Source organism: Onychomys torridus, chromosome 4 (genome assembly GCF_903995425.1).
Source record: "Onychomys torridus chromosome 4, mOncTor1.1, whole genome shotgun sequence".
Classification (NCBI taxonomy): Eukaryota; Metazoa; Chordata; class Mammalia; order Rodentia; family Cricetidae; genus Onychomys; species Onychomys torridus.
This window is the reverse complement of record NC_050446.1, coordinates 2,728,510-2,756,103: the sequence shown is the minus strand read 5'-3', so window position 1 is coordinate 2,756,103 and position 27,594 is coordinate 2,728,510. Positions and strand designations below refer to the sequence as shown.

Here is a 27,594-nt window from a genome sequence, read left to right as displayed (position 1 = left end):
CCGCTGGAGGAATGAGTGTACGCCATTTCAGGAAGTCAAGCGGGTTCGCGGGGCGGGGCTTCGTTTGAGCTCCGCCCACACCTCCTGGTTGTCATAGTGACACTGAGGCCGCTGAAGTTGGTGTCTAACTGCTAGACACTAGCCGCTGACATGCAGTACACCGGGAGCAAATATGTCGGGGCATACGTAAACGGGAGGTAAGGTCCCACCATGTGTCCACTTTCGGGCAGGGGAGAGACGGCTGCCTTTTGGCCTCTGCCAAGGACATTGTGCCAAGTGCTTTCAAAGACTTGTTCTACTAACATGCTCAAGTACACATATCTAATAACCCGCATAGGTGGGATTCATTCATTCTATTTATTGTGTGTGGTGCCTGAGGCACCAGGCACACATTTAAAAACATTTATACACATTAAAAAAATAAAAACAAATACTTTTTAAAATGATGCACACCAATGAAAACAGGAAATGCTAATCAGAAAATGCTGATTGTAATCTCTGCCTTCAATAAGCTTACACAAACATAGTGGAGCAAGTAAGCTTAACAGTTATGACAAGCAATCAAGGTCAGCACTGTGGGCAAGGGAGGCAGAGGACGTGTGGAGGAGTCGCTTTGCTTTGCTGCAGCTCCAGATGAAGAGAGTGGAGTGTGTTTTAGAGCTGGAGAGCCCAAGGCTGGGGAAAGTATACTGACAAATAAGTGCTAGTTGTTGGGGGTGTAGATCAGTTCATGGACTGTGGAGATGGAGATGAAGGGCCTGATTTGGGAGGGTCTGTGTGCACGGGCTAGAGGAACTGCAGGGTGTTGTTTGAGGCAGTGAGAGCAATGGTCTAGTCAAGTATGGGATAGAGTGCTAGAGAAAGTGGTAACAATACATATGGGATGCTGTCGCAAATCTTCAAGCAGCTTTGCAAAGGAGATGGTAAAGGAGGAAATGGGGCTCAGAGGACTCAGGACCCCTGTCTAACGCTTCAGGAAGTGGCAAAGATACTGGGTGCATCACTTCCATGGCAGTGAGAAGGTTCAGGCTGATCTTGCAAGTAACTGGTTGAACTTAAGCAAAATGGCATGCTCACTGTTATGAATACACAAAGAAGTGATGGAGTCAAGAATTTCTATCCAGTTCTGTGTCTAAACCACATCATTTCTTCCCACAAGGCCTTGCTACAGCAAAAGTTTTGTCAGGTGGAGATGAAGGATTGAGTATTTTAGGCACAGAAACTGGAAATCTCACACACATCATATGCTATACATGTAAAGTTCGTGAGACAGACACGGACAGAAGGCCTTCTGTGCACATTCATCTGTCACACCACACCAGCCATCCCTGTGCTTCATTGCTTGGGAGTTTTTTTAGTACTGCTGTAGCCACAGTACTGAAACCCAGACCTGAAGAATGCCTCTCAATTGCCTACAACCCACAAGAAGACAGTTGTTGATTTGCTGACTATACTTTTCACAGTTCTGCCAAATCCTCTGCTGAATCTTGATTTTTAGCAACAGGCAACTAAGTCATTCTTGGGGCCTCTTAAGTTCCAGCATGTGATGAAACACCACTGTGAATAAAAACAGCCTCAGTCACACCTCGATTTCCTCATCTTTGAAAGGGGGAAATAATGCACACCCCAGAGGAATATGAAATACAAACATGTTGTTTTCATATGAGAGATAACCAGTGGGCTTGTCTTTTCTTTTTTTGGTCTGAGAGGAGATGCTTTCTTTTTAGAGTTAATGACTTCAATAGCTTCTTATATAGAATAAGTTAATACTTAGTATTCGGTTTAGGTAGACTCCCCATTGCTGGTGAGAATATAAAATTGGACAAGTGCTCTGGAAAAGTTTGACATTTTCTTAAAAAGTAAGACAGCCATTTCACTCTGAGGTTTTAGCTTGATAATTGAAAATATATTCCATACAAAGGCATGTTTGTGAATGCTCAAACAGTTTTATATAACTGACACTGTGTAATAACTGAAAACTGGAACGAAGCCAAATGTCCACCAACATGGGAGTGAAGAAACAAATGTGGTATATCCATTCACTGGACTAGTACCCAGCAATTAAAATGCTGGTTCACATAACAGTAATGTGCGTCGATCTCCTAAGAATTGTATTGAATGAAGGAAATCAGAAGCCCCCCCCCCAAAGGAGCACATATTATATGATATATATAATTTTTTTTTTGTTTTTTGAGACAGGGTTTCTATGTGTAGCTTTGTGCCTTTCCTGGAACTCACTCTGTAGCCCAGGCTGGCCTTGAACTCACAGAGATCCGCTGGCTCTGCCTCCTAAGTGCTGGGATTAAAGGTGTATGCCACCACCGCCCGGCATTATATGATATTTTTATATAAAATTATAGGAAATGTAAATTAATTCATAGTCACAGAAAATTGCTCAGTATTTGCTTAGGGATGAGGAATGGAAAGAACAAAAAAGAAAGATTAACGAGGGTGTGCAGCAGCTGAGGGTGGTGGATATATTAATTATGTTGACTATGATGATGGTTTCCAGGATATGTGTCAAGACTTACAAATTGTACACTTTAAGTATGTGTGTAATTTTGCATGTCAATTATGCTTCATAAATAAAGCTGTTTTAACAAAACATTAAAATTCATTATCTGCTTGTACCATATCTAAATCTAAAAATGAAAACCCTGGTTTAGTGGCTATAATCTCAGCATTTGAGAGGCTGAGACAGGAGAACTGACATGGGTTCAAGACCAGTCTGAGCTACATGAATTCCAGGTCAGTATGGGCTAGAGAGAGAGAGTGCCTGTTGGAAAAAATGTGTGTGTGTGTGTGTGTGTGTGTGTGTGTGTGTGTGTGTGTGTGTGTATGTGTAGGGTCTCTCTGACCTCATGATCATGATTTCTCTGGAAGTGTTGTGCAGTGAATTCTAGGTAATTCTACTTCAGAACACAGAAAATGAAGACAGACCACCCACATTTTATAGCAGCCACCATGCATCATCTCCTCCTCACAGTGATTCCCACTTGACAAGTGAGAAAAGTAAGGTAAGGTGCAGAGTGATTCATGTAGCTGGCCCAAGCTAACATTTACCAGACCAAGGATTTGCTTAATGGGCAAGGCTGGACTGGTCATAGTGGATGCAGTCAGCTTCCTGAGCTGCTGGTCTCTGCCATTCTGCTGTGTAGCGTTGACAGAGCACACAGCCTTCTCTGGGCCTGTTGAGGAGGTATCTCAGGGAACAGCATCAACTCCAGGGCAGTCTGCAGGGGATCCAAGCTGCCCCATCTTAAAGAACTTTTTTTTTTTGTGTGTGGTTTTGATGAAAACAAAGCATCACAAAAGCTCTGACAGAATATTGAGGGATGATGACATCTGAGGATGTAGAGAGTGAATGTCTTTGCAGCTGCCATGCAGAGCTCAGTGACTTCCCTGTGTCCTTACAGAATGGAGGGCAATGCAGAATACGTCCTCCCCACCGACACGAGATATGTTGGGGACATGAAGGACGGCATGTTCCATGGAGAAGGAACCCTGTTCTTCCCCAGTGGGAGCAGATTCGACGCCACCTGGGAGAAGGGATTGGTGGTGAAGGTGATCAGCTGGGGACTGGGGCGGTGCTCAGGCAGGAAGAGCCAAGGCCTACTGTATCACTGTACCCTCCTTGTCTATTGCTTACCTCTTTCCGGTCTCTCCTCTCCCCACTTCCCATTCTCCATCCTGTTGTGTCATTTACTGTCTGATCTACATCTCTGAAATGCATGCTCCTAAGTCAGCTTGGCTATCTACTGCTGCTGTGGTGGATTACCCCTCCGTTTACCATTTTAAATCAGCCTTCATTCACTATCTTATGGTTCTAGGGGCTGGAAGTCTAAACAGGGACAGCAGGCAGACTCCAGGGTAAAATGTGTTTCCTCCCATTTTGTCTGCCTTCTAGAAACTGCTTACACCCCTTGACTCATGACAATCTCTGCTTACAGCACTTCTCCCGCCCCCTCTCCCCCCCCTCCCCATCCTCACTGGCTCCTGTCATCCAGCCCTCCCACCTGGACCTGTCTACCTCTCTCTTGTAAGGACCCTCACATTGGGTGATTCTAGAAAAGTTCCTTTAAAAAAATTATGCAAGGTAACACATTCTCAAATTCCAGCAAGTGTGGCCAGCTTTGGGGGTGGGGCGGAGCGGGGTGGAGTGACGTAAATGGGGAAGGTGTATTTTCCTAACACACAGTGGACACTCATAAGGTCAGCTTTACCACCACCACCTCTACTAAGTCATCTAATCCAAAGGTGCTGATCTTGGGGTTTATGAGCCATGGGTAGAACTCAGGGGTCAGTGGAACCCCCTGATTTACATACACAAAAGTCTCTGCAAGTATGGAACTATGTTTTTCTGTAGGAAAATGATCTGTGCTCTCCTGAGTTTCCCCGAGTGTTTGCTGAGCCTGACTCATGACCTAAAAAAAGGTTAAGAAATGCTTCTTTTATAGCTTGGGGACTCTAAGCCTCAGGAAGGGGATGTGACTTACCCAAGGTCACACAGTGAACAAATAGTATTGTGGGAATTTCCACCCATGTTTCCTGAGGCCTAGGCTTATGTGCTCTTACATCCTGAGGATCCCTTTAGCTCTGAAGCAGCAAGAACAGAATGCACATGTCTGGACAGGCAGCTGTGGCTTCTGGCTCTGGCCTTTCTAGCTACAATAATAATAAAAGGAAAACAACATGTTCAAGTATTTCTTCTATGGGTATTAGAGTACTCAGAGAAGGGTGATCAGGAAGGCACCAACAGATACCCAGAAAGAGATTATGAGAGTTTGGCTCATGAAATAATAGAAGCTGGACCACACTGGAGGCCCAGGGGAAGCCAGAACTGTAGTTCTTGTTCAAACAGAAAGGCTGAGAACCTAGAGAAGGCAGTGGGGTGAGTCCCAGGCAAAGGCCAGGTGAGCTGATGCCCAAGGCCAACAGAAAATGGGTATCCCAGGACCAGCTAAGAGCACAGTGATCCTTCCTCTGCTCCGTGTTCTGATCAGACTGTTAAAAATGTCCATCTGTATGGGTGAGGGTGATCTCTGTACTCAGTTCATCTACTCAGATGTTAATCTCTTTGGGAAACACACACACACACACACACACACACACACACACACACACACACACACACACCTCCCGGCCAAGTTTGGCATGTACCTATCTCACCGAATTCCCAGCCACCCCTATTCGAGGGACACTGTCATCATTCTAATCCTAGAAGTGAGGAACCTGAGAGCGGAGGGTAGGCAGCCTGCCCAGCTGCATGCAGCCGCCACACCCAGGCTCAGTCCTGTAGCTCCATCCCTCTAATCCTCAGCCATGGCCTCCATGACAGCTGCCACTTCCTTCCTAAGGCAGTAAAAAGCCAGCTGCCCCCTTGGTAGCAGCCTGCTCAACCAAAAAAGGCTCGGTCTCGTCTGGCGCCCACGTGCTGCTTCTCTTCTTCCAGGGCAAGTACACCTTCGCTGACGGGCTGCAGTATGAGGACAGACACTGGCACTACTGTGACAGCTATGACCGCAGGTTCTTCACCGAGATCTGCTATGGCCTGAAGCCCTCAGGTAGCACACCCACACCTAGAGGGAGAGCAAAGGTGCTTGAAACAAGGGACTGATCCCCACTGAACCTTCTCAAGGGGGAAGATGAGACAACAGACCAGGAGAGCCACAGGACCCAGTCCTCACATCTCAGACCCCTGGGCTGGCCAAGGGGAGGAGACTCCCTTTCTCTGCCTTGGCTTTCCTCATCTAAGTCGGGGAAGCAGTGTTTTCTGCCTTACAAGTCCATTGCCAATAAGAGAATTCGCACCTGGAATAGTGCTTTGCATGCATGTTAGGTGCAGAGCCCATGACAGCTGTCATACTAAAATTATGTAAGCATTAGAACACGAGAGGGTGGGAAGGGGGACAGAGACTGATGGGATGTGTGCTCTGTGGGCTGGATCCCTCCAGTCCCTGTCTTATCTCTTGGATTGTTCAGGGTGCCCCATCTGGTCACTCTTACCTGCCTTACAGAGGAGAAAATGGAGATGGTTAAGGTGATCTTGACTTCTCCAAGCATCTCTAAGGTGGCAACTGGCCTGAGGTTTTAGCCATAGAATGGCTTCAAAGCCATTGGCATGGAAAAGGCATTCCACAATCATTGCCAATATGCACGTGTTTTGGTTAGGATCAAGGTCAAGTATATAATTAGACAACATTCAAGAATTTGCTTTTCTGGGGTGCAGACCTGCAAACAGGGCATGGTGGGCATTCGGCTTTCTGATTAGAGAAAGAGAATTTCAAGATTTACAATTAAAAACATCCTGGCATCCCCCTTCACTCCAGCCATGGCATGCCAAGACCTAAAATGTCTATATGCTTTTCCTTCCTTCCTGGGGTTCCAGTGCCCCTGACTTAGAGCTCAGACTCAGACCCACTCCTTCTCTCATGCGTTACTTAGCACCCAGGGCCCAGAGCATGGCTGCTTCCTATCTAGCTAGCGTTGGGCCTGTTCCTCAGCCTCAGATGTGAGCTCTCTTCTCTGTAAGATAGGGCTGCTCTGAGGGTCACCTGAGACAGGAGGAGCCAAATGTCTAGCACACAAGAAACAATGAATGGTACAGTGTGGCCATATGGGAAAGTCCAGGTGTGGGGCTCTGTCTACACTCTCTGGTGCCCCCCCCCATCTAAGTTCTGCTCTCGGGTTTCCTGGGGTGTGGTCAAGGATTCACACCTGTGGCCTCTGTCCTGAGTGTGGATAAGGGCTCATACCTGTGGCCTCTGTCCTGAGTGTGGATAGGGCTCACACCTGTGGCCTCAGTCCTAAGTGTGGCCAAGGGCTCACACCTGTGGCCTCTACCCACACATTGGCTGCCCCTACTCTTGGATTTACCCTTCTGGACATCTCTGACTTACCCTCAGGGTTTCTCTGACTTCAGAACTTCATCGCAGTGGCCCAAGAGATGGATGAGGGTAAGGTCAGAGAAAGCAGGGTCCAGCTCCCAAGGCCCTGACTATAGCCCCTTTCCCAAAAGCTCCCTGGGCCCTGTTCCTGCTGATTTTGTTCCAGGCCCTGCAAAAAGAGCCTTTGGTCCCATAGCCACATAAACAGCGGCCTTGGTGCATGTGGCCTTGGTGATACTAACTGTTATTTTGTGTTTGTTTAAGGTATCTCTCAGCTCACCAACATGGACCCACCTAGAAAAATCCCCCCAGGCTGTTATGACTGTGGAGATGGCTTCTATAACCCCACCACCAGGGTCATTAAGGATTACCGAAACCGCTTTCTGAGAAATGCAGGTAGGTGTATGCTGACACGGTAGACATGCTTTCTCTTAACTTTCTACAAAGAAAAAGACAAATATGGGTTATCTGTCTGTGACCTCAACCCTGACCACAGAGTGAGGAGAGCAAGGACATTCCTAGGGTAATTGTGATAGCACTGCAGCTTGCTGCTGAAAGATTAAGGCACTTCTTTTTGTATGTGTCCCTTCCTTCATCTAGCATTAGTGGACTCCTACTGTGTTCCAGATGCCATGCTTAGTGCTGGGTATAGCAGAGAGAAGCTAGACCCCGGCCCCTTCCTGCTGGAGCAGATGCTCTGGTAGGCAGAGAGAGGACTTCAGATAGTTGATTACAACATGGAGCAGGCCATCAAAAGAAAGACCTGGCCCTGAAAGTGAAAGGGTAGGGGCACCATGAAGGGTGGTTTGGAGTCCCTAGTCCAGAACCAAGGTATCAGAGGTTTTGAGAAGGACATGGAGGGAAAGCATAGGCATGGCCAGAGAGGAGTGACTCTGTGTAGTCTAGGAAGGCTGGCTGGCAGATCTAGAACCTCACTTCAGTGAGTGACCCCAAGGCTGATAAGACTCCACAGTGACTTGACTCTCAGAAGACAATGTATAAAGAAAAGCATGGATGTTTCCTATAATGCATGGGGTCACAGCTATGTTCTTGGAGTCATAGTCCAACTAAGATAACAACAGCCATAGACCTTTTCAGAGACCTGTCTGTCTGTATACACACACACACACACACACACACACACATACACAGAGAGAGACAGAGACACACAGAGAGACAGAGACACACAGAGACAGAGAAATAAATCAAGGAATGAATGTGATCTATCAACCTCTACCTGGAGGAGGGGGAGGAAGGGGCAGTAGAGAATATATTTCTTTCATGTCTCAAATGTGTTTGACTATGAAATTTGCTGGGAAGTGGGGCAGTGGGAGCATTTTGCAGAAGCAGGGCTGTATGAAGTCTATTCTCGAGCATTCCAGAGCATGGTGTGTTCGTTAAGTCTTTCTATAGTTATGGTAGGAAACAAGTGATCATTTGAAGCTTTTAAGGTTTGAATTGTATTCCAGTCCTGTCTCCCCCGAGTGGCATCCTGGTCCAGTGAAGAGTCACAGCCTAATGCTCATTACAGACACAGAAGCACACATACGCAATCGGATGGGCAGAATTTGTGAGTGAGAGGGGGATGAGGGAGAAGGAAGCATGATACAGAGAAAAGGGCAAAAGAGTTAAGGCTGTAGGAGAGCCTTCCGGTAAGACAGTGGGTGAGGAGGGCAACCGAAAGGACCCTGGTAGGCCCAGGCTGGTGACCCATAAAACCTGGGTTAAAGCTCTGGCCCCAGCTCTGAACCCTGAACCTTCCCTCTCTGGCCCCATCTCCATCTGTGAATGAAGTGGTCAGGCTGGATAGCCCTTGTCTTTCTGACTTTAAGAGTCTATAATGGAGAGAAACAGAACCAAGAGTATTTGGTCCTGATAGTATAAAACAGGTTGAGTGTGGAGTGTTCGGCAAATCACTGAAGGAGAGCCTCTCTAGTCAACTAGTCATTACCCTGACTCACCCCTCACATGATAATGGCCTACACTCCTGTCCACTTTCTCCCTGGGTCCTCCTCCCCACATCCCAATTTGCCATTAACAGTGCTTCCCATCTGCAACCTGGGGCCTGAGCTTCTGGCCTGCGGGCCTGATGTGGCATGAGTCTTGGATGCCAGAGGCTGATACAACTGATCCACCACACTTGGCACTCAGAGTTACACATACCCCGCACATGGACCAGTTATGGGTCTCTGCATTACCACTATCCACTGCTTAATGAAGCTTCTCTGACCAAAGTGAGAGCATCCCACATATGTAAGCAAAACCATAGGTATTTAGAATGCAGTTTGAAAGCATTTAGTCAAACAACAGCTGTAGGTTGTTGTACACCCCCACTGTACCCCAGCCACCCAGCTCGCTGCCCAGGGCCTATGGTCTTCCCAAGTCATGACTTGTGATCTGGTTCATAGTATGAGGCATAAACTCCCTCCTGTGGAGCATGCTTCATATCCTAACCAGATAGACCTGGTTACCCCACAAACTACATGCCACTGATGCACCAGAAGGCACATTTCCCAGCAGGTCACTGCTGCAGCATGCAGGGTCCAGCTTGTCCTCTCCTCCCCATCAGCCCACAGAGCACTTCCTGGTACTGTCTAAGCTACAAGCAGGGGAAGAGTTTCCTGGTCAATCTGAAGCTGGTTTCTCTATGACACTTTGAAGGATGTGGTGGGCTGTGAAGAGTAGATTTTTTCCTTCAGGCCTCACTGCACTCCCTTGGCTCCTCCCTGTCTCCAAAGCTCTAGCCTCCCTGGGCATCCCTGCTACTGGACTTGGGCTTCAGAGATCCCTTATTTTCTTTTTCAGTGTGGACAGTGTGCTGTTGGCACTTTATGTGTGCGTGCCTGGTGCACATGGGGCCAGAGAGGGCAATAGAGGCCCTGGAACTATAGTTACAGATGGTTGTGAGCCACTATGCTGGGAATTGAACCCAGGTCCTCTGGAAGAGCAGCCAGTACTCTTAACCACTCAGACATCTCACCAGCCCTAAGAGATGCCTTTCTTACCCGAGGACTGTGGCACCTGCAGTTACTTTGAAAATTAACTTTTCTTTTGAACTCCTGGGCTCAAGCAAATCTGTTTCAGCCTTCCAAGTAGTCAGCATCGCAGGCATGCAAGCCTGTGCTAGGCTTTTAGTGATAATTTAAATCCTTCTACTCATTAAAAAGGTTTGACAACCTCTAGCATTCCAGGATATCAGCAGGCGCCTGGGCTCTTGAGTTTGGCTTTTAGGCTGTGCCAGTTAGCTTTAATTGTCAACCTGACACAATTCAGAATCACCTGGGAAGAGAGTATCAAGGTGGAATTGTCTGGATCAGGATCCTGTGTGCATGTCTGTGAGGGGTTATCTTAATTCCTTTGAGATAAGAAGACCTGTAGCTGGAGTTTTCTCCAGTCCCACCCGGCCCACAGCTGCTCAGACCCAAATAAACACACAGATGCTTACATTAATTAAAACTGGACTAATGGCTCAGGCTTCTTGCTAGCTAGATCTTACAATTAAATTAACCCATAATTCTTATTTAAGTTTAGCCATGTGGATTGGTACCTCTTGTATAATATTAGAGGGACCAGCCTTAAATATTATACATCCCAGGGGCTCAGGAGAGAGAACTACTAACAGCAAGGACTATTATCGGGAAATAGACTCTCAGCACACCAAGTTCCACAGTCCACTTGCTTTAATTCCTCTGGCATAACATCCTATATACGCAGCTTCAGTTCTGTTCTCGTGTTATCTATTGCTCCAAGTTCTATCTTAATTCTACCTCACCTAGGGCCTTTTCAGCTTGTTCTTACCCAGCTAGTACTTCCCCATCTGGCTCTTCCTCATCTCCCATCTCGTTCCTCTAGTACTCTCTTCTAGTCCTTCAATCTAGTTCTTCCCCATCTCAGCTTGTTCCTCTCAAGGTCTTACCCATCTAGTTCTTCCATTCTCTTTTCTCTTCTCTGTCCTCTGCCCTGGAAGTCCCAGTATATAAAGGGAGGGTCCGAGCTAAATTGTATAAAGCTATTACTTAACGTCCACTTGACCTAGGCAGTGTCCCCTTGTGGAATTTACCTTAAGTCGGGAGACTTGTATGTGGGCTGCTATCACTGTTAGTCCTTGAAAGTTGGGTGCCCACCTGGGCGGTGACTCCTTGTGGAATTTAAGTCAGGAGACTTGCACGTGGGCTATTATCATTGTTAGTCCTTGGAAGTTGGGCGCCCACCTGGGTGGTGTCTCCTGTAGTCCTTGAAAGTAGCTAATGGAGATATCTAATTCCAGAGAAAGCCTTTCCTGAGGCTGTTCTCCAAATTCCTGGAATGTGTATGCCCAGTCCACACTGTTAGCCCTTCTAGGGGAAAAGTCAGTTGGGAAAACTATGAAGGCACACATGATTTTCATAACAGAATACAGCTGATATATAACAAGCCAAATAACACCAAAAACTCCTTGGGATTTGGCTTCCTCTGGAGGAATTCCCTGATTTCTCCAGGTAGTAACTTTGCCATAACCAGCTGAGTTCTTATGATGTATTCCTGCAGCCTGCAACAGGTACTTGTTCCCAGTTCTGCCTTCACATCTTGCTTCCTGTACCTGGCTGGTGACTCCTGATTCAGCTTTCCTGTTCCCAGAATTCCCCTCTCTCTTTATCCCACCTATACTTCCTGCCTGGCTACTGGCCAATCAGCACTTTATTAACCAATCAGAGCAACACATTCACAGCATGCAGAGCGATATCCACAGCAAAGACCTTCCTTCTATTGGTGGCACCACTCCCTGGGCAGGACTGTACGGAGTGGAGAAAGCAAGCTGAGCTCCATGGTCCTCTCGGGCTCCTGCCACACCATGTCACTTCCCCTGGACTATAACCCAGACTGTGGGCCACATAAAGTCTTTGTACCTCAAGATGCCTTTCTTAGGGTATTTTGTCACTGCAGCAGGGAAGTCACAGGCCCTTGGGCACATCAGGAGCATTTCCTCCAGACTGTACACCTGACACGGCCTGTGTGCATATGTGTACCACACACATGCAATGCTCAGTATTTTCTATTCTGCTCATTGGTAAGAGCTGGCTGCTGGGTACTATGCTGATTTTGTAACTCTCTCCAAGGACTGCTAGAGGCACCCTTTCCTAGCTTCCTTCTTTCTCTCTGTGGTCCTACAGGCTTCTCAAGCAGTACTTAGCATATGACAGTGAAGTATCTTTTTTTTTTTTTTTTTTTTTGGTTTTTCGAGATAGGGTTTCTCTGTATAGCTTTGCGCCTTTCCTGGAACTCACTCTGTAGACCAGGCTGGCCTCGAACTCACAGAGATCCATCTGGCTTTGCCTCTCGAGTGCTGGGATTAAAGGCATGCACCACCACCACCCGGCGACAGTGAAGTATCTTTATTTGGGAGCTCATGAGGTCAGGGCCTGAGTATGTTTGACTCATCACGTTCCTAGCATCTCACAGGTCCCATGAGTCGATCAAGTCTTTGTAAAAGCAAAGGCAGGCAGGCAGAACACTCCCTCATATGTCTTATATATTCCCTCTCTGAAACTCAAAGTTCAGCTCTTGTACATAATAGACAACTTGCTATTTTGAATAAAAGCAATCCATTATATTTCTACATGGTGCCAAGGTTTCAAATCATCTTACTGTGACATGGGGTCACAATCGGGGATCAGGCCACATCTGACCTGCAGGGTTGGTGTTTGCTTGGTCCAGTGCTTGGGCTTGGGCTTAGCTGCTAGGTGGATACACAGTACTCAGTTCCTGCTATGTAGCTAGTGGCATTAGTCATTTCTGTCCACCTCACAGCCTCTGTTCATGAGCCCTGAACCTCACGAAAGCCTCCATGCATGCTGGCAGCTGGAATGCTGATGTCCTGAGATGAGAATGTCAGGTCTGGAGACAATGGATTGTTTCATATCCCCCATCAGTGAGGGATCTTTCCATTCCCCCGCTGGAGCTTTCTGTTTTAAGACAGTGAACTGTAAGTGATAGCCAATGGACACAGTTGTTGTGTACCTCTCAGTACAGCAAATACAGCAAACCAGGCTTGTTTAGGACTTTTTGTCCCACGAGAGGCATGAGGACTGGGGGAGATGCTGTAGTGACAAAAAACTCAGGACCTGGAACCCATATCCATGGTAGGCCTCTAGTCTGAGGCCACTCACAGCTGAACTTTGTGATCACAGATAGCTCACTTCTTCCTCTAAGAGCCTCAGTTTCCTCATCTATAAAATGGGTGTTGTGGTAGCACCTCTCTGGAGGAGCTGTGGGGAAAAGGGAGATTAAGTGTATGACTACACGGCCCAGCACCTGGCCCAGACAGGTGCTCACTCACTGGCGGCTTGAGACCGCCATCACTAAGATGATTACTGACTCAGGTTGGAGGAAAGAGGAGTAAGTTGGGCCCAAGGGCTTATTATGTTTTCTCTGGGTGCTGAGGAGCAGAGAAGTCTCGTGGGAGACAAGTGTGATTGGCTATGCTAATCTTGCTTCCTCCTCCCGGTTCTGCTTGGGAAATGGAATGCCGCTGGGAGTTTAGGGGCCACAAGCTCCTCACTCACAACATTCAGAGCTCCAGGTTCACTTTGGGTGAAGGTCTATCTTCCACACTCCTGTGTGTTCTATACCATGTTGAAATCCACCCTAGTGACCAGCCGTCCCTCAGTGAGCAACAACACAGACAGCCTTTCCCTCTTCCACCTGCCACAGGCCTCATCTCTCAGGGCTCAGCCCAGAGCCATAGGCCACGAGGTCTGCCTGTGATCACTGAAGAATCGCTTCACCTGCTCACTCTCCTCTCAGGGTGACAAGGCTGGGAAAGGAATGATCACTGGCGAGGAGGCTGGCCAGACCTGTGCTGCAGACCTCCTCTCATCTGCTCTGAGAGGGTAACTTGCATGATCTAAAGTTTGCAATGTAATACCTGGTGTCAGACAGGCTAAGGACTTCCTTATGGGGGACTGGAGAGATGCCTCAGTGGTTAGGATCATTTACTGCTCCTGCAGAGGACCTGTTTGATTCCCAGAGTCAGATGGTAGCTCACAGCCCTCTCTGTAACTCCTGTCCCAGGGGACCCTCTTCTGGCTTGTGAGCACCAGCAGGCACACACATACACATAAGTCTTTCCAAGCACAATTTGCTTTTGGTTGGTCACACAGCTGTTGACAAAGTTAGGCCCAAACTCAAAACCTGTTTGCTATGGTTCAAATGTGTGCACTATCTTCCAGAGGCCATATGTTGAAGGGTCAGCCCCAGGGGGTGTTAGTCAGGAGGTGGAGCCCTGGAAGGTGGGGGTCCTTAGGTCATTGGAGCACCTTGTTGAAAGGGTCTATGAGACCTCAACCTACTTGGCTTTCTGGCTTGCAGTTTAACAGACCACCCTTCACATGTCACCCTCATGGTCACCCTCTGCGGATGTGCCACCCTCGCCAGAGGCCCAGAGCAAGTGGGCTGCTGGTCTTGGATGGGAACCTTTTACAACATAAACTAAACACTTTCTCCCTTTATGTTAATTGCCTCAGGTACTTTGTTACAGTCACAGCAAACTGGTTAATACACATTCTTTTCTTCCTGCCAGTTTGCACACTACTTCATTTTGTGCTCATCGACCTCTCCGGACAGGGCCATGCCTGATTCATAATTGTTCCTCTACCAAACACAGCCATTGGCACCCACCTGGAGCTTGGTAAGGGTCCTAAATGGATGAGAAGGCCCACTCTAGAGTCTTAAGACAAAACCACCACCATCTCCCAAATTAAATGTAACCTTATTTCAAAAAGGTCCTTTATACACTGTGATCCAATGCAGAAGCACTTAAAGATATTCAGGATAATTACCTTCAATACGATGAAAAATCAAGAGATTAACTAACGCTGCCCCCTCACAGACTTTGCCTTCACCCATCTCAGGAAGGATTAGCCAAAGTCACATCAGGATTTTGCTCATGTATCTCTTTATGTGTCTGTTGCTTGCCTCCATGGTACTAGTAGGAATCATTTTTGAGAGAACTGTGCCACTAATCCTTACTCCCTCCTCCCAATTAATAACACCCCATGCGAGTCTCCGATGAAAGGCGCATTATTAATATTCAAGGAAAAAACCCTTGTAACCATTTTAACAGATACAGCTAACAATGAACTAAATTTGCTTTGTGCAAGACAGAGAGTGAGCATCCCAAATTAGTTTATGTAAAAGCTGAAATCCTTCCCTGAAAGGTCTCAGTACCATCCCCAAAGAATATCCCGATCATCATCAGTGCCGTCAAGATTCCCGCCAACATTATCCCCTTTGTTGTCTGAAATGTAGAATCAAGCACATCTGGCAAATGTCCTGGAGCTCACAATCTCTCAAACAGCATCTAAATTCCCAGTGGTGAAAGAGAGAACGCCACCGCCTAATCGTGCTGCTCTTCAAAATAGCAGCGACTTTCCTACAATCAGAAACAATGGCTTTGGTTTCATAAAAATATCACATGCCGGTGATTATTTGCAGAGAGGCCCTTTTAACGCTTGAACCTGTGGATCCCAGACAGAATTCAAAATTAAGATCACACACCTCATTTGAATGTACACTTGGTTCCATGGGCAGTGGGAAGGATTTTGACCTGGCTTGTGCCATCTGGAGCCTTTGGGAGGAAGATGAAGCAGAAGACGGTGGTAAGAGCTGTCACTGATTGGACATCTACTATCAGTAGGAGGAAGTCCTCCCATCAGCTACATTCAACAAACTGAGGCTCAGTGAGGTTAAAGAATTACCCCAGGAAACTCAGCACAGATGGGTCATACTCAGGCTCATCTGTATGCCAGGCCTGTTCACAGGGGCCCGGGAAATTGCCCCCAGCCAACTCTAGAATACGCCAACTGCAGACTGTACACCTGAAAATGGAAGGCCACTTTAGACTTCTGAAGTTTAAACACCCCAAATGCCCAACGGGGTTGGGGGTGGGGAACCAAGGCGCATATGGAATGGGGGATGTGATGATGGTTTTACTGAGTGTCCCTGCAGACCTCCACTTCACATGACACCGGCAGCTTTGATAAGTAGCTTTTCTAGTCATTCTTTCTTCACAGATGGTGAGAGCGAGGTGAGGCAAATGCCTGGTTCAAGGTCAACAAAGCTGCAGTTAAAACCCAGGTCCAGCTGACTCCAAAACTAAATATCGATAGCATTTGGGCTGGCTTTGAGAAGGTGGAGTTTGCTAATGGAAGAACCAATGGCCTTCCCAGCACCAGAGAGATGGAACTGTCTGAATTACAGACAGCTACTTTTGCTAAGACAGGTCCTCAGCTTACTTTATGCTCCAAATCTGCCCCAGAGGGTCCTCCAGTGCTATGGAAAGTCAAGACTCCTCTCATCTGGAAGCAGCTGCTTCCCTTAAGATAGCCCATCCCATGTCTGCCTCTCACACTGTCAACCATGGTCCAGCCGAGCCAGAACCCTGATTTCCCACTGCCAGCTCAGTTCTTGCCCTAATCCCAGGCTACCTCTCAGTGGAGCCTCCTGGGGTTTTCCTAAGATGGCAGTGAGGCTCCCACACAGCCCCTCCCAGTGCGGGCTCCCTAGCAAGACAAAAGGTAATTTATCCAAATGTTATAATCACCTGGAGGCTGGCATGCAGGGGCATCCCTGCTTTATCTGTGGTATTGTCAGTAGCACCATAATGAAGGCTTTGTGGAGGGATAATATCATGCTTGTAACTGCCAGATAAAATGCCCCACAGAGCACACATCCCTCTCAGCAGACATGGGTATGCACTGTCAGCAGAAGACATAGGAAGGGCACTAGGCACACTGAAGCCGCCACTGTGCCAGCAACTTAGTCCATCCCCAGCCTTTGAGGAAATGCTATTTTCCCTACTTGACAGATGGTGAAACTGAGGCTCAGGGAGTATATTATTTGTTAACAATTAGTCTCTGTTAAAGTGAAGAGCCAGCATTTGAACCCAGGTCTCTCTGGTAATATAGGTAAAGCTATGGAGCACTCTCCCCAAACAGAAATTGGCCTAGAAAGGGTAAGAATGGCTCATCTGGAAGCCACCATGGGTCCCTGTCAAGATCCATGCGTGGTAATGACAGACCGTCCTGCTTGCTGCCCTCCTGACCTGCCCACTGTCACCCTCTCACCTTGACACTCCAAAGGTCTTGGAAATCCCCCTTCCAGCTGCAAGGCCCATGGACCCTGGTAACAGTGCTTCCCTGCCCCCACGGCAGCCTCCCGGAGGCATCCAGAGGCTGCAATGTCCCTTCTGCAGCTGGAGCCAGCCTGGCCAGCATGGTTTGTTTTGTCTTCTTGAATAGAAGCAAGTGCAAGGCCAGAGCCCTGGGACAGAAGCCTCACCTAGCTTCCTAGGTTCTGCTCTTGAAGTCGGGGTACTTAGCTAAAGCCCATACCTGGGCTTGAGGGGAGGCTGGAGCCACAGTCAGCTCTTGGATATGCCACTTGCTAGCTGGGCATCTTTGAGCAGGTAACTTACCTTCTCTAAAATTGAGACTCCTTATGTGAACGATGGGAACAGTAAAGGACCTGTTGTGAGCATGGAACTGATGCAGGCAGTCTGGTGGGAACCGTGTGTGGCTCTGCCCATGGCACAGTGCACACCAGTGATCACCACAGTCCACAAGGACAGGTCCAAAGACACCCAAGCCCTACAGCTTATCTGAATCATTTCAGTATATTAAAGTACAAGCTCTATTTGCTGTTGGGTCTCTCCAACTTTACTTGGTCCATTATTTGACTACAATTCTGTTACACTAGCTCTAATTTCTTGGGAGGAGTATGTTAGCAGAGAATTCTGGCAAAATGAAGAAACAGAGCCTGCAAATAGATTTCAAGGATAATAAAATTGTTTTGATTTCTAGAATTAATAACTAATCAAGTCTGAATGCATTAATTATAATATTTATTTATTTCAGTCTTACCATTTCCTTTTTTATTTCCAAGCCTCTTTCTTATACCTGAATGGACCTTGGCAAGATTTCGGATGCTAGGTTCTGCAGCTCTGGTTCCCAAGGGGTGGTGTGACTTGTCCTGATCCACTCCCAAGAGACAAGAACAGCCTAAGGCCTCTCACCTGCCTGCCTGGGCAGGGACTTCTCAGTCAATATGAACAATACTGAAGGTGGAGCAGAGCTATGGGCCGGAAATCTGATTTGATATGTACCTTCATCCCAGCCTGGACTCCTGTTGGCATTGACCCCAGGGGTAAGGAGCAGTATCCCACGACAGAAGCTCTCTCTCCCAGAGCCTGGCCTGGCCCTGGGCCCACTGCCAGCCTGGTCTTTTGGATGACTAGGTTGGCTCTTCAGGTTGGCAGTGTCTCTTTTCTGTATTTGTGATCCCATACACTCAGACTTCAGATACATACCCACTGCCACACTCAGCCATCCCCACAGTGTGCCACATATTCATCAGAGTTCCATGCACTACAGTGTGTACCTCAAACATAACCACTGGTACACTCACAGGCACAAAGCTGCATATTGAGAACAACTAGGTAGAAATGGGCATTTGTGCCCATATACACACTAGCAGCTTTATTGAGTCTTCCCCCTCTGCCCCAATAGAGAGAAAGGAAATCACCACATCTCCTAAGTCTTCCTTATGGTAAGTGGTGGCAATCTCATTTCTCATTGAGAGGGTTGATGAATACACACACACACACACACACATACATACACACCCCATACATATGCACACATACACTTCCACACACACCATACACATACATACACCACATATGCACATACATACACATGCACACACACTCACACATAAAAAGCTCAGCCCCCCAGGCTCTGGGCTGGGTTGCCCCTACTCCCTGAGGCCTGCTGCTTGTTCATTCTGGGTCTCCTCCCTTTCCCAGTCCACACCCCTCCCCTCACACTAGGGAGCTGCGTAGGAGTGGTGACAACAGGGTTACCTAACCCAAAGGTGTGCCAAGAGCCCAGCTTGTGGGTGCCCAGTGACCCCAATCTACCTGTTTGCCCACCGTGGCTCACCTGCCCCAGCTTGTCCTCCTAGCTTTGAACAGAGCTCAGTAGCTGAGCTGTGCCTCTTGATCCTCATGGTGCCAATTCTGAGTAAAGACCTCCTCCCTGTGATTCCCTCCACCCCATATCTGGCAGGCACTCAGAAATTTCAAGGGTACATTGGTGAGTCCCTTAGGAAACACACCCTCATAATCATCCAGTTTGGGAATTGAAGACCAGTGGGAATGATGTCTAGCTTTCACCTCCTCACTACTCATGGAACACCCTTCTTCCTGACCAGGCCTTCCCCCTGCCTTCTGTAAGAGGTCTGGTTCAACCCACTGTACAGATGGGATCCTGGCTCAGAAATGGAGAAGGGCTGCTCACCCAGCAAGTGAGTGGTTCGTCGTCTGACCCAGGTCTGTCTGGTTTCAGAAGTCCCACCTTGCATAAACAACTAACTTTCGGCTTCTCCCTGGGTCTTTGGCATTTCCTGTGCACTGAGAACTGCCCTAAGCATGTTTCAGACATGACTTCACAGCAAAGCTTCCGGGCAGGGACATTTGTAGAGGGGAGGTGGCACCCTCTTGCCCATACCAGTGGCACAATGCTCCAAAGCCGCACTGTCCGAGTTGTATATGTGTGGCTGGGTGCACTTACTTATGCACCCAAGAGGCCAGAGATAACTTCAGTTACCTTCCTCTATTGTTCTTAATCTTACTCATTTTGAGAAAGGGTCTCTTAATAAATCTAGAGTTGACCAGCAAGCTAGTTTCATTTAGACTGCAAAGCCAGCAAGCCTCGGGGATCTATCCATCTACTCTATCTCCAATGACGCTACAGACACACACTGCTATGCTGGGTTCTTACACAGATGCTAGGGATCTGACCTCTAGTCTTCACACTTGTTTAGCAAGCACTTGACCCACTGAACCATTGCTGCAGCCCTCAGAAGCCACATTCTTAGCCAGGTGCAGCCATACTGCTTCCCTCTCTGCTAGCCACCTAGGCAGTTCCTGTTTTCCTGAAGCTTTCCTGACACTCCAGTACCTCTCCTTCCCTCAATGCCATGCTGACTTGCAGACTGAACTATTGTCACCTTCTGGGACCTGGCAAAGCTTGGCAGGCCTGACCCATGTCTGGCCTATGCAGGCTGGCCCCTCCTCCATCTTTGCTGGGAGGCAAGCCATAGGACAGCCAGGCTTGGCATTTCCTGCAGGCGGTTAGACCTCAGGTATGATCCCAGGCCAGGTGGTGAGATGCCCAACCTACAGCCTCAGGATACAAAAGGCAGCAGCAGCTGTCTGTCTTAGGCCTGCACTTGGCATCTGTCTGAGGAGCTCCATTTGCCCAAGGAGGGAGGGTATTCTTCTCTTTTGATCTCAGTCCCACAGAGTGAATCTATTACTTTTATGTCCCTAAGTTTACATTTCTTTATTCATTTGTTCACCATATAGTTATTAAGTACTTTAAATGTTCTGGGTCTGGGCTAGGCCCTGACAACGTGGCTTCTCCAATCTGTTTGAAGCAATCATGACCTTGGCTTCTTTGTCAGGGAAGTCTGGCATTCAGACAGGGCCTGTGATGGGGGAGTGGAGGCAGGCACCAGAGCCCAGCCTACACAACACATCATGAGGCCCTTTATGTCCGGACAAGTAAATCCATAGGCCCTTCCCCAACCCCACAGCCTTTACTACTACAGGAGAGTTCCAGTGAAAGAACTCTCAGAGCATCACACTTACGTCAACAGTTGTTTGTGTTAAAAGGAATAATCTAACATCAATGTTTAAAGTATACCACGGTTGGTATTAACTTGTTTAGGCCTTTCTTATTTCTTTTTTTTTTTTTTCTGCTGAAGACAGAACTTCAGTTCTGCTTGTGCTCTACCACTCAGCTGTATCCTAGCCTGGTGTCTTAAAAGGTCTGTGTAGCCCAGGCTAGCCATAAACTCCCTTATTCTCTTGCTTCAGACTCCTGAGGCAAATCAGGATGAAAAAGGTTCATTCGGATTCAGCTGGCAAAGCATCACTGGGTACCTATATATGCTGGGTACCTATGGTGCCTGCACCAAGAGCTTAGCTCCAGGCCAGTGGTTCTCCACCTTCCTAACATCTCAACCCTCTTGTTGTGGTGACCCCAACCATAAAGTTATTTTCATTGCTACTTCCTAACTGTAATTCTGCTACTGTTTTGAATCACAATGCAATTACCTGGTATGTAGGGCATCTGATATGTGACCCCTCAACGGGGTCTCTAATGGGAAAGTAAGGCATTATCTAAGAGAGGATTTTAAAAATCTGGTATGAGGGGCCAAGAGAGACAAAAGCAGTGAATGTTTTCATTTGGGCAACTGGCTGTGTTTGGAGAGCATGATGTCTGGCCAATAAGGAGCACACTCGATTTTGATGCATTTGAAGGAAATGATCTATTTATTTTAGAGCAGTTACAGTCACATAATCTGTGTGAGGCTCGTACAGCTATTCTCTCAGTATGCCACATGCCCACTTCCTCTTACTCACAGACACTGTTGTATGGTACGCTTGGCAAGTTAGTTCATTTGTATCAATATTAATGTTGGTAAACTAATTTAACTAAGGCCTAACTTTCATTTGTTTTCAGACAGTCTCACTATGTAGCCCTGTCTGGTCCAGAACTCACTATGAGCCCAGGCTAGACTCAGTCTCACAGAGATCTACCTACCTCTGCTACCTAAGTGTTGGGAATAAAGGTGTGTGCTACTATGATGGCTAGGATTTTTGTTTTGGTTTTATTTTGGTTTGGCTAGGAACTGATCTCAGTGATCTACAACTAGGCTACACCCACAGGTGCCTTTTTCCTTGTGTGGGGTAACAGTCTTAAGGAGGGCTGGTCAGGTATTTTGCAAAATGTTTCTCTTTTGATTAGACCGGGATGGGAGGGTTTGGGGAGGAAGACCACAAAGGTGACAGGCCATTTCCATCCAAACAGAACAAGGGGACAGGCTCTCTGGGGTTTACTCAGCACTGTTCTAAACCCTGAACCTAGCTGAGGCCAGTTTTTCCACTGTCAAGTTAGTATTTGTGTGTGTGTGTGTGTGTGTGTGTGTGTGTGTGTGTGTGTGTGTGTGTGTTTTCCTTTCCCTTCCTTTGGGAGATGGTCACTCTGCATGAAGGCAGGGCATCTGTTCAGATTTTTGTATATTTCTGCCAATATTTTTATGCTAAGATTTTTACTTTTTAGAATTATAAAAACATTAGTGTTTTTAGGAACCTAGAAATTCTGTATTTTAATGAACAAAACACATAAAAATCATCAAGACTTTATACTGCAGAGCAGGACAAAAAAGGCAAAGACTTCTTCTGTGATCAACACACACTAAAGAGAGAAGATCTGGGGAACACCAAAAACAGGAAAGAACACCACAGTGCTCAGTCACCCCAATTTAGTTTATCGCCTTTAGTTTTTCTTCCAGCCACCATTTTATTATATGAAAGTCCATGGACTTTTATTGTTGTTGAGGGGTGTTTTGCTGCATCATCTCATTTATTCTGGCTTATTACCTCATCAAAAGCGTTTCCCCTGTGTGGCCTACTGACTTCACAACTAACAATTTTCACTGTTAAATACCCCTCCCCATGGCTTACAGTGAGAGCCCCTCCCCATGGCTTACAGTGAGAGCTCCTCCCCATGGCTTACAGTGAGAGCTCCTCCCCATGGCTTACAGTGAGAGCCCCTCCCCATGGCTTACAGTGAGAGCCCCTCCCCATGGCTTACAGTGAGAGCCCCTCCCCATGGCTTACAGTGAGAGCCCCTCCCCATGGCTTACAGTGAGAGCCCCTCCCCATGGCTTACAGTGAGAGCCCCTCCCCATGGCTTACAGTAAGAGCCCCCCTCCCCCCGCAAGCCAGTAGGTTGCTGGCATGTCCAATATTTAGAAATCATTTGTTAAATGAATGAATAGACAACAAAGTAACCATTCCCTGGTTTAGGAATCTACATCATTTTCTGTTCTCTTGATTCTAAACAGTATGGAGGCAACTAGATTACTTCCTTAGCATAGTGTTCCAGAGTGGCATTACCAGGCCAGCAAGAACCACAAACTTCGGATGATGCTAAATGCACCAAAACAGAAGTCTTCCCCTCCATCCCTCCCACTTCCCTCTGCACCACCACCAACTCTGCCAAGGCTTATCATTTACAATTGATTAAAGAGTTCTCGGGGGTGTTTGCCCCATCTTTTTTTGCTTTTCTCCCATCCCCCCTCCCCTTGCCAAAAAAGGAGGAAAATTGCCTGAGAAGGTGAAGATGTTCTCAGACAATCATATTAACATATTCCAACAATCGCAATTTGCAAAATAGTAATCACTACTCTCGGGCTCCAGGAGGCATTAATCAAAGCTACAGGTTTAATTCCATTTTAAATATTGATGAAATGTGCTCCGGCAGCCTCACCCTGGTGTGGCAGGGCCAGGGAGGTGGAGGGAGGATGGAGGAACAGCTGCCCAAGGGAAGGCATCTGGGATTCAAATTGGTGGCTGTGCAGCCAGGTAGAGAGTAAACGGAGTAGTGAAGAGGGCTGTTAAGTCCATTGCTGTCAATTTGTAACGATCAGGGAGGGGCCTGAGGACTGGTTCAGCACAATACACCCAGTTTGTCTGGTTTCAGGGGTTACCGCTGAAGAGGCTGCAGCTGCACTGATTCGAATAGCCTGGAGACTTCAGAACTGTAATTATCAAGCAGGCTGCTCGCAGTGTGGCGGCGAAAGTGGGCTCCACTAGCGGTTAACTCCTTATGTGCTGACACATCAGCATAGCACCCCACACACCCTGGGGTTGCCAGCCTTGGCGAGGTCATTCAGGCAGCCTGCTAGGGGAAACTGAGGCCCACTGGCTGCTTAAGTCAGTCTCCCAAGGCCAGAGCGTGCTCTCACCAGCAAGCTGTTTTTCTTGAGTCACGTGCAAAGAAACAGTGAGGGTGGGCAGGGCTAGCTCTTCCACGGGCAGCTTTGGCCCTGCATCGATTGCCCTGGGGTGAGAAGTTAGGCTGCAGCTCCTGATGAACTTGGCTGAGATTCCAGAGGCCAGTTCTGTGACATGAGTGTGATCCCCTCAACCTCTGCTGTGTTCTTACAGAGACCCAGTGAGATGCTGGGCTTGTGTGGCACATTTAGCTGTCCATGAACCTCTCCCGGTGTGGGCCTGGTGCTTCCCCGGGAGGTGGCTCTAGGGAGGGTCCTGGACAGGGCTGCAGGAGGCTTTTGCTAGCTTTCTGCTCTTCTGCTTCCAGTGAGTCCCCTCGGTTCTTAATTTCCAGCATTTGTCACCTGAAGAGAATGGGGAGTCCCTTCCTCCTACGAGAGGCAGTGATGAACACAGGAATGGACAGGAAGGTCAAGAGAGGACAGGCAGGAAGGTGGTAGGGCACAGGTGAGTGAAGTCTGTGCAGCCCTGTGGTGCTCCTCTCAGAACAAAACCCAGGCAGATTCTCCCCTATGTGCACAAAGGCGGAGGAGCACCACAGTGCCTGGTGTTCCTGGTTTTGAGAGGTTGGAGGTTTGACGCCTGGAGGACAGAGTCCGCTATGAGAGCAGCCAGCTATGGAATTGGAGGCAGTGGTAACAAGCAAAGAACTAGCCATATGTTTGGCCACAGGAAAAGTGAAATGTCCCAGAGTGAAAGAAGTCCCACACAACGCAGCTCACAGCACACGCCATTTTTGTAAATTAAAAACACATTTGCACACAAAACAAGAGGGCATATTTTATAAAGCTCCATGCATTTTTAGGGGTGCATGCCCTGCCATTAGAGAGGGTCCTTGTTGTAGTGGGGAAGAGGCTGGGTGTGTGTTTAGAGAAGAAAGGAGGAAAGGAAAATAAGATGAATCCACAGAGGGTCCCATAAAGAAAGGGGGACGGCTGCTTATGGAATGAAGATAGGGGCTCACTTGATTGTGAGGCTTGGAAAAGCAGCAGCCATGGGCTCAGATCCTCCCAGCTCTGCCACATGCTGACCAGGAGGCTGGGCACAAGTGGCCAGACTCCTGTGAGCCCGTTCATCCACACAGTGGTAGGAATGATGCGCTTGTGGGGGGCCGTGAGGATGGGGTGCAGGGAGGGGGCTATACTTGGCCTCTGAGAAAATGTCACCAGCTGCCCCTCTGTGTCCCCCACTGTGTACCTGAGTCCAAACAGGGAAATCGAATGGTCACAGAAAGAGAACTGGTACCCGAGGCTGTGTCTCCTAGTACTTTTGCCAAGGTCTGGCCCAGTGTAGTGGGCTGTCAGCAGGTGAGTGTCTGAGTGTGAGGCCACCACTCCGCCTGACAGGATCAAACCATCTCAAAGTGGCCAGATGCTCTTGGGCTGTCTTCATCAGCTCCATTCTCAAACCACAAACTCTTCGATAACTTAGTGGTCCATTTCCCCAGCATAGGTAACTTTGCTAAGGGATGCTATGATGCTATGATAGCTAGACAAAGGTCTGCTCCAGCCATTTAGAGCTGAACACCTGGACCAGCAGCTGGTGCTGGAAGGCACTGCAGGCCCCAAGACCCCACCTGGGTCTCCCAGGCCCAGGGCCTGGAGGGCTCTAGTGAGTAGAGGTGTAACTGGCTTCTCTCCCTACAGATGATGATGAACATGAGTGGATCGTCAGGACCTGCCGCAAGGGCTGGGCAGAGAAACCTGCACAGAAGCCCAAGCCGTGAATACCTCAGCCTCAGTATCTCCACCGGGATTCCCCTCTGCCCACGGGCTCTTGTTCTAGCTTTGACTTGAGTTTCAGAATAAAGGTTTCCAGCACTGAAAGGCCCTAAGGGTGAGTGCTTCAGAAGACACCCCCATTTCACCTGCTTCAGGACTACCGTGGTAGCACTGGGCCCAAGCCCAGACTTGCCAATCAGAGTATGTGGGAATGGGGCTTGGCATTCCCAATTACTTCTCACGCATGGGAACGTTCAAGAACCTTTACCTCAGGACAAGGATTTCGAACTGAATGAGCAACTAAGGGCTGTGAACCTCCTCCTGCAGCTGGGGAATCTGTGGCTCAGAGAAATGAGACTTGCTGGTGACTCCTGGCCGCAGCAGTGGCACCTTCCCGTGACTGCCTTTCCCTCTGGGCACTGGATCCACAAGATGCTTTGGTATCTATATAGGGTTCAAATCTCAGCTAGATCATGGCCACTCAGCATGCATCTTTGGGCAAGTCACTTCTCTAAGCCTCAGCTCCCAATGTCTATAAAACAGTTACAAGAATGCTTAAAACAATATAGCACCACCATGAGTCAAATGAGCCAGTTCAAGACACTGACCACAGGCAGGTGTTCAGTGTTCAACTTGAATATCAATTTGTGCCACTGTATCCCAGCACTTGGAAGAGTAAGGACCACGTGCTCAAGAGTCAGCCCAGGTTACATGGTAAGGCCCAATATAAAAAATAGACACAAAAGTAAATCTGTTCTCTGTGCATATAATCATCCCCAGAGATCACATTTGTTAGCTCAGTTGAGAAAAAGAAATGGTATATCCCAGGGCCACTCTTGGGCCCCAAGCATCCTGTATTTTTGCATGACTAATCCATGGAGGCTACCCCCTTCAGACTCCAGGTTATGATTGCTGGTTTACCCAGGTTACCTGTGGAGACAGATGACTGGTCAGACTAGGGAGAGATCTGCTGAGATCTAGAAGGGGAAAACACCTCAAACCAGGAACTCAGAGTGCACTGCTGGAGAGCCACCAGCCAAGGAACATTTCGGTCCCTTAGCTAGCTGCACCATGCAGTAGAACTGGGAGTCATCTCTCCTAAGGATTTAGTTTCCCCTAGAAAACTGATAGGGTGGAGATCCACCAGAGGTTCTCAAACTGGACTTTCCAAAAAGAAGGTACACTCAGCAAAGAAACATACACAACTAAGTGTACATTCTCTGTCATATACAAATAGAATTTAAAGCATAGACTAGAGGGAAAGGCAGAAACAACTTTAGGGGGAAGAGGATTAAAAAACAACAATAAAGGGCTAAAGATATGGCTCACCTGGAAAAGTGCTTGCCACATGGGCATGGGTACCTCAGTCTTGGTCCCCAGCACCCAGGTACAAGGCCAGATACAGCAATATGTGCCTGTCATTCCAGTGCTGGGGACATGGAGACAGTAGGACACCTGGGGCTTGCTGGCCAGCTGCTCTAGCCAAATTGGTGAACTCCATATTCAGTGAGAAACCCTGTCTCAAAAAATAAGGTGGAAAGCTACTGAGGAAAATAAGGGATTACACCCTTGGCCTTTGTGTACGTACACGTACACGTACACACACACACACACACACACACACACACACACACACACACACACACACGCACCCCACAAGCTTTCATAAGCAATATGCCCAGGGCTGCAGGAGGTAGGAAAGCATCCACACCCTACAGGCAGCGTTATTCTCTCTATCTGGGGCTTTGCTTGAAGACAACCACCAGACCACTGTCCAGCATAGGTGGGAGCCCTAGAACTGACAAAACCATCATGGGTCAGTCTTATGTTAAGCTAGTACCATCACACTGGATTCTTCCCCAAAATATCTGTGTACCTTATTCCCTGCCCTCTCCCACACCCTTGCGTTTCCTATCTATTCTGTGTATCTTACTGGATTGGATCAAATGCCTCCTCAGTCCCCCACACACTAGAGGAATGTCTGTCTGCTGACGGCACTGGTCAGACTGGGGGCTTCTCCGAGGCAGAGCAGTACAGGACACAGCAGAGGTCAGCAACCAGCCTGACTTCCCACAGAGAA

The 27,594-nt window shown here is 47.9% G+C and overlaps 1 protein-coding gene across 1 annotated transcript; it reads left to right on the top strand.

The window, feature by feature from the left end:
- Positions 1 to 24: 24 nt before the first annotated feature.
- On the top strand, positions 25 to 26,968 carry Morn5 (MORN repeat containing 5). Its single transcript, XM_036185818.1, has 5 exons — positions 25 to 197; positions 3,417 to 3,564; positions 5,453 to 5,564; positions 7,152 to 7,283; positions 25,440 to 26,968. The coding sequence occupies exons 1-5, from the start codon at positions 151 to 153 to the stop codon at positions 25,517 to 25,519; spliced, it is 519 nt and encodes a 172-aa protein (XP_036041711.1). The 5' UTR covers positions 25 to 150; the 3' UTR covers positions 25,520 to 26,968.
- Positions 26,969 to 27,594: the final 626 nt, after the last annotated feature.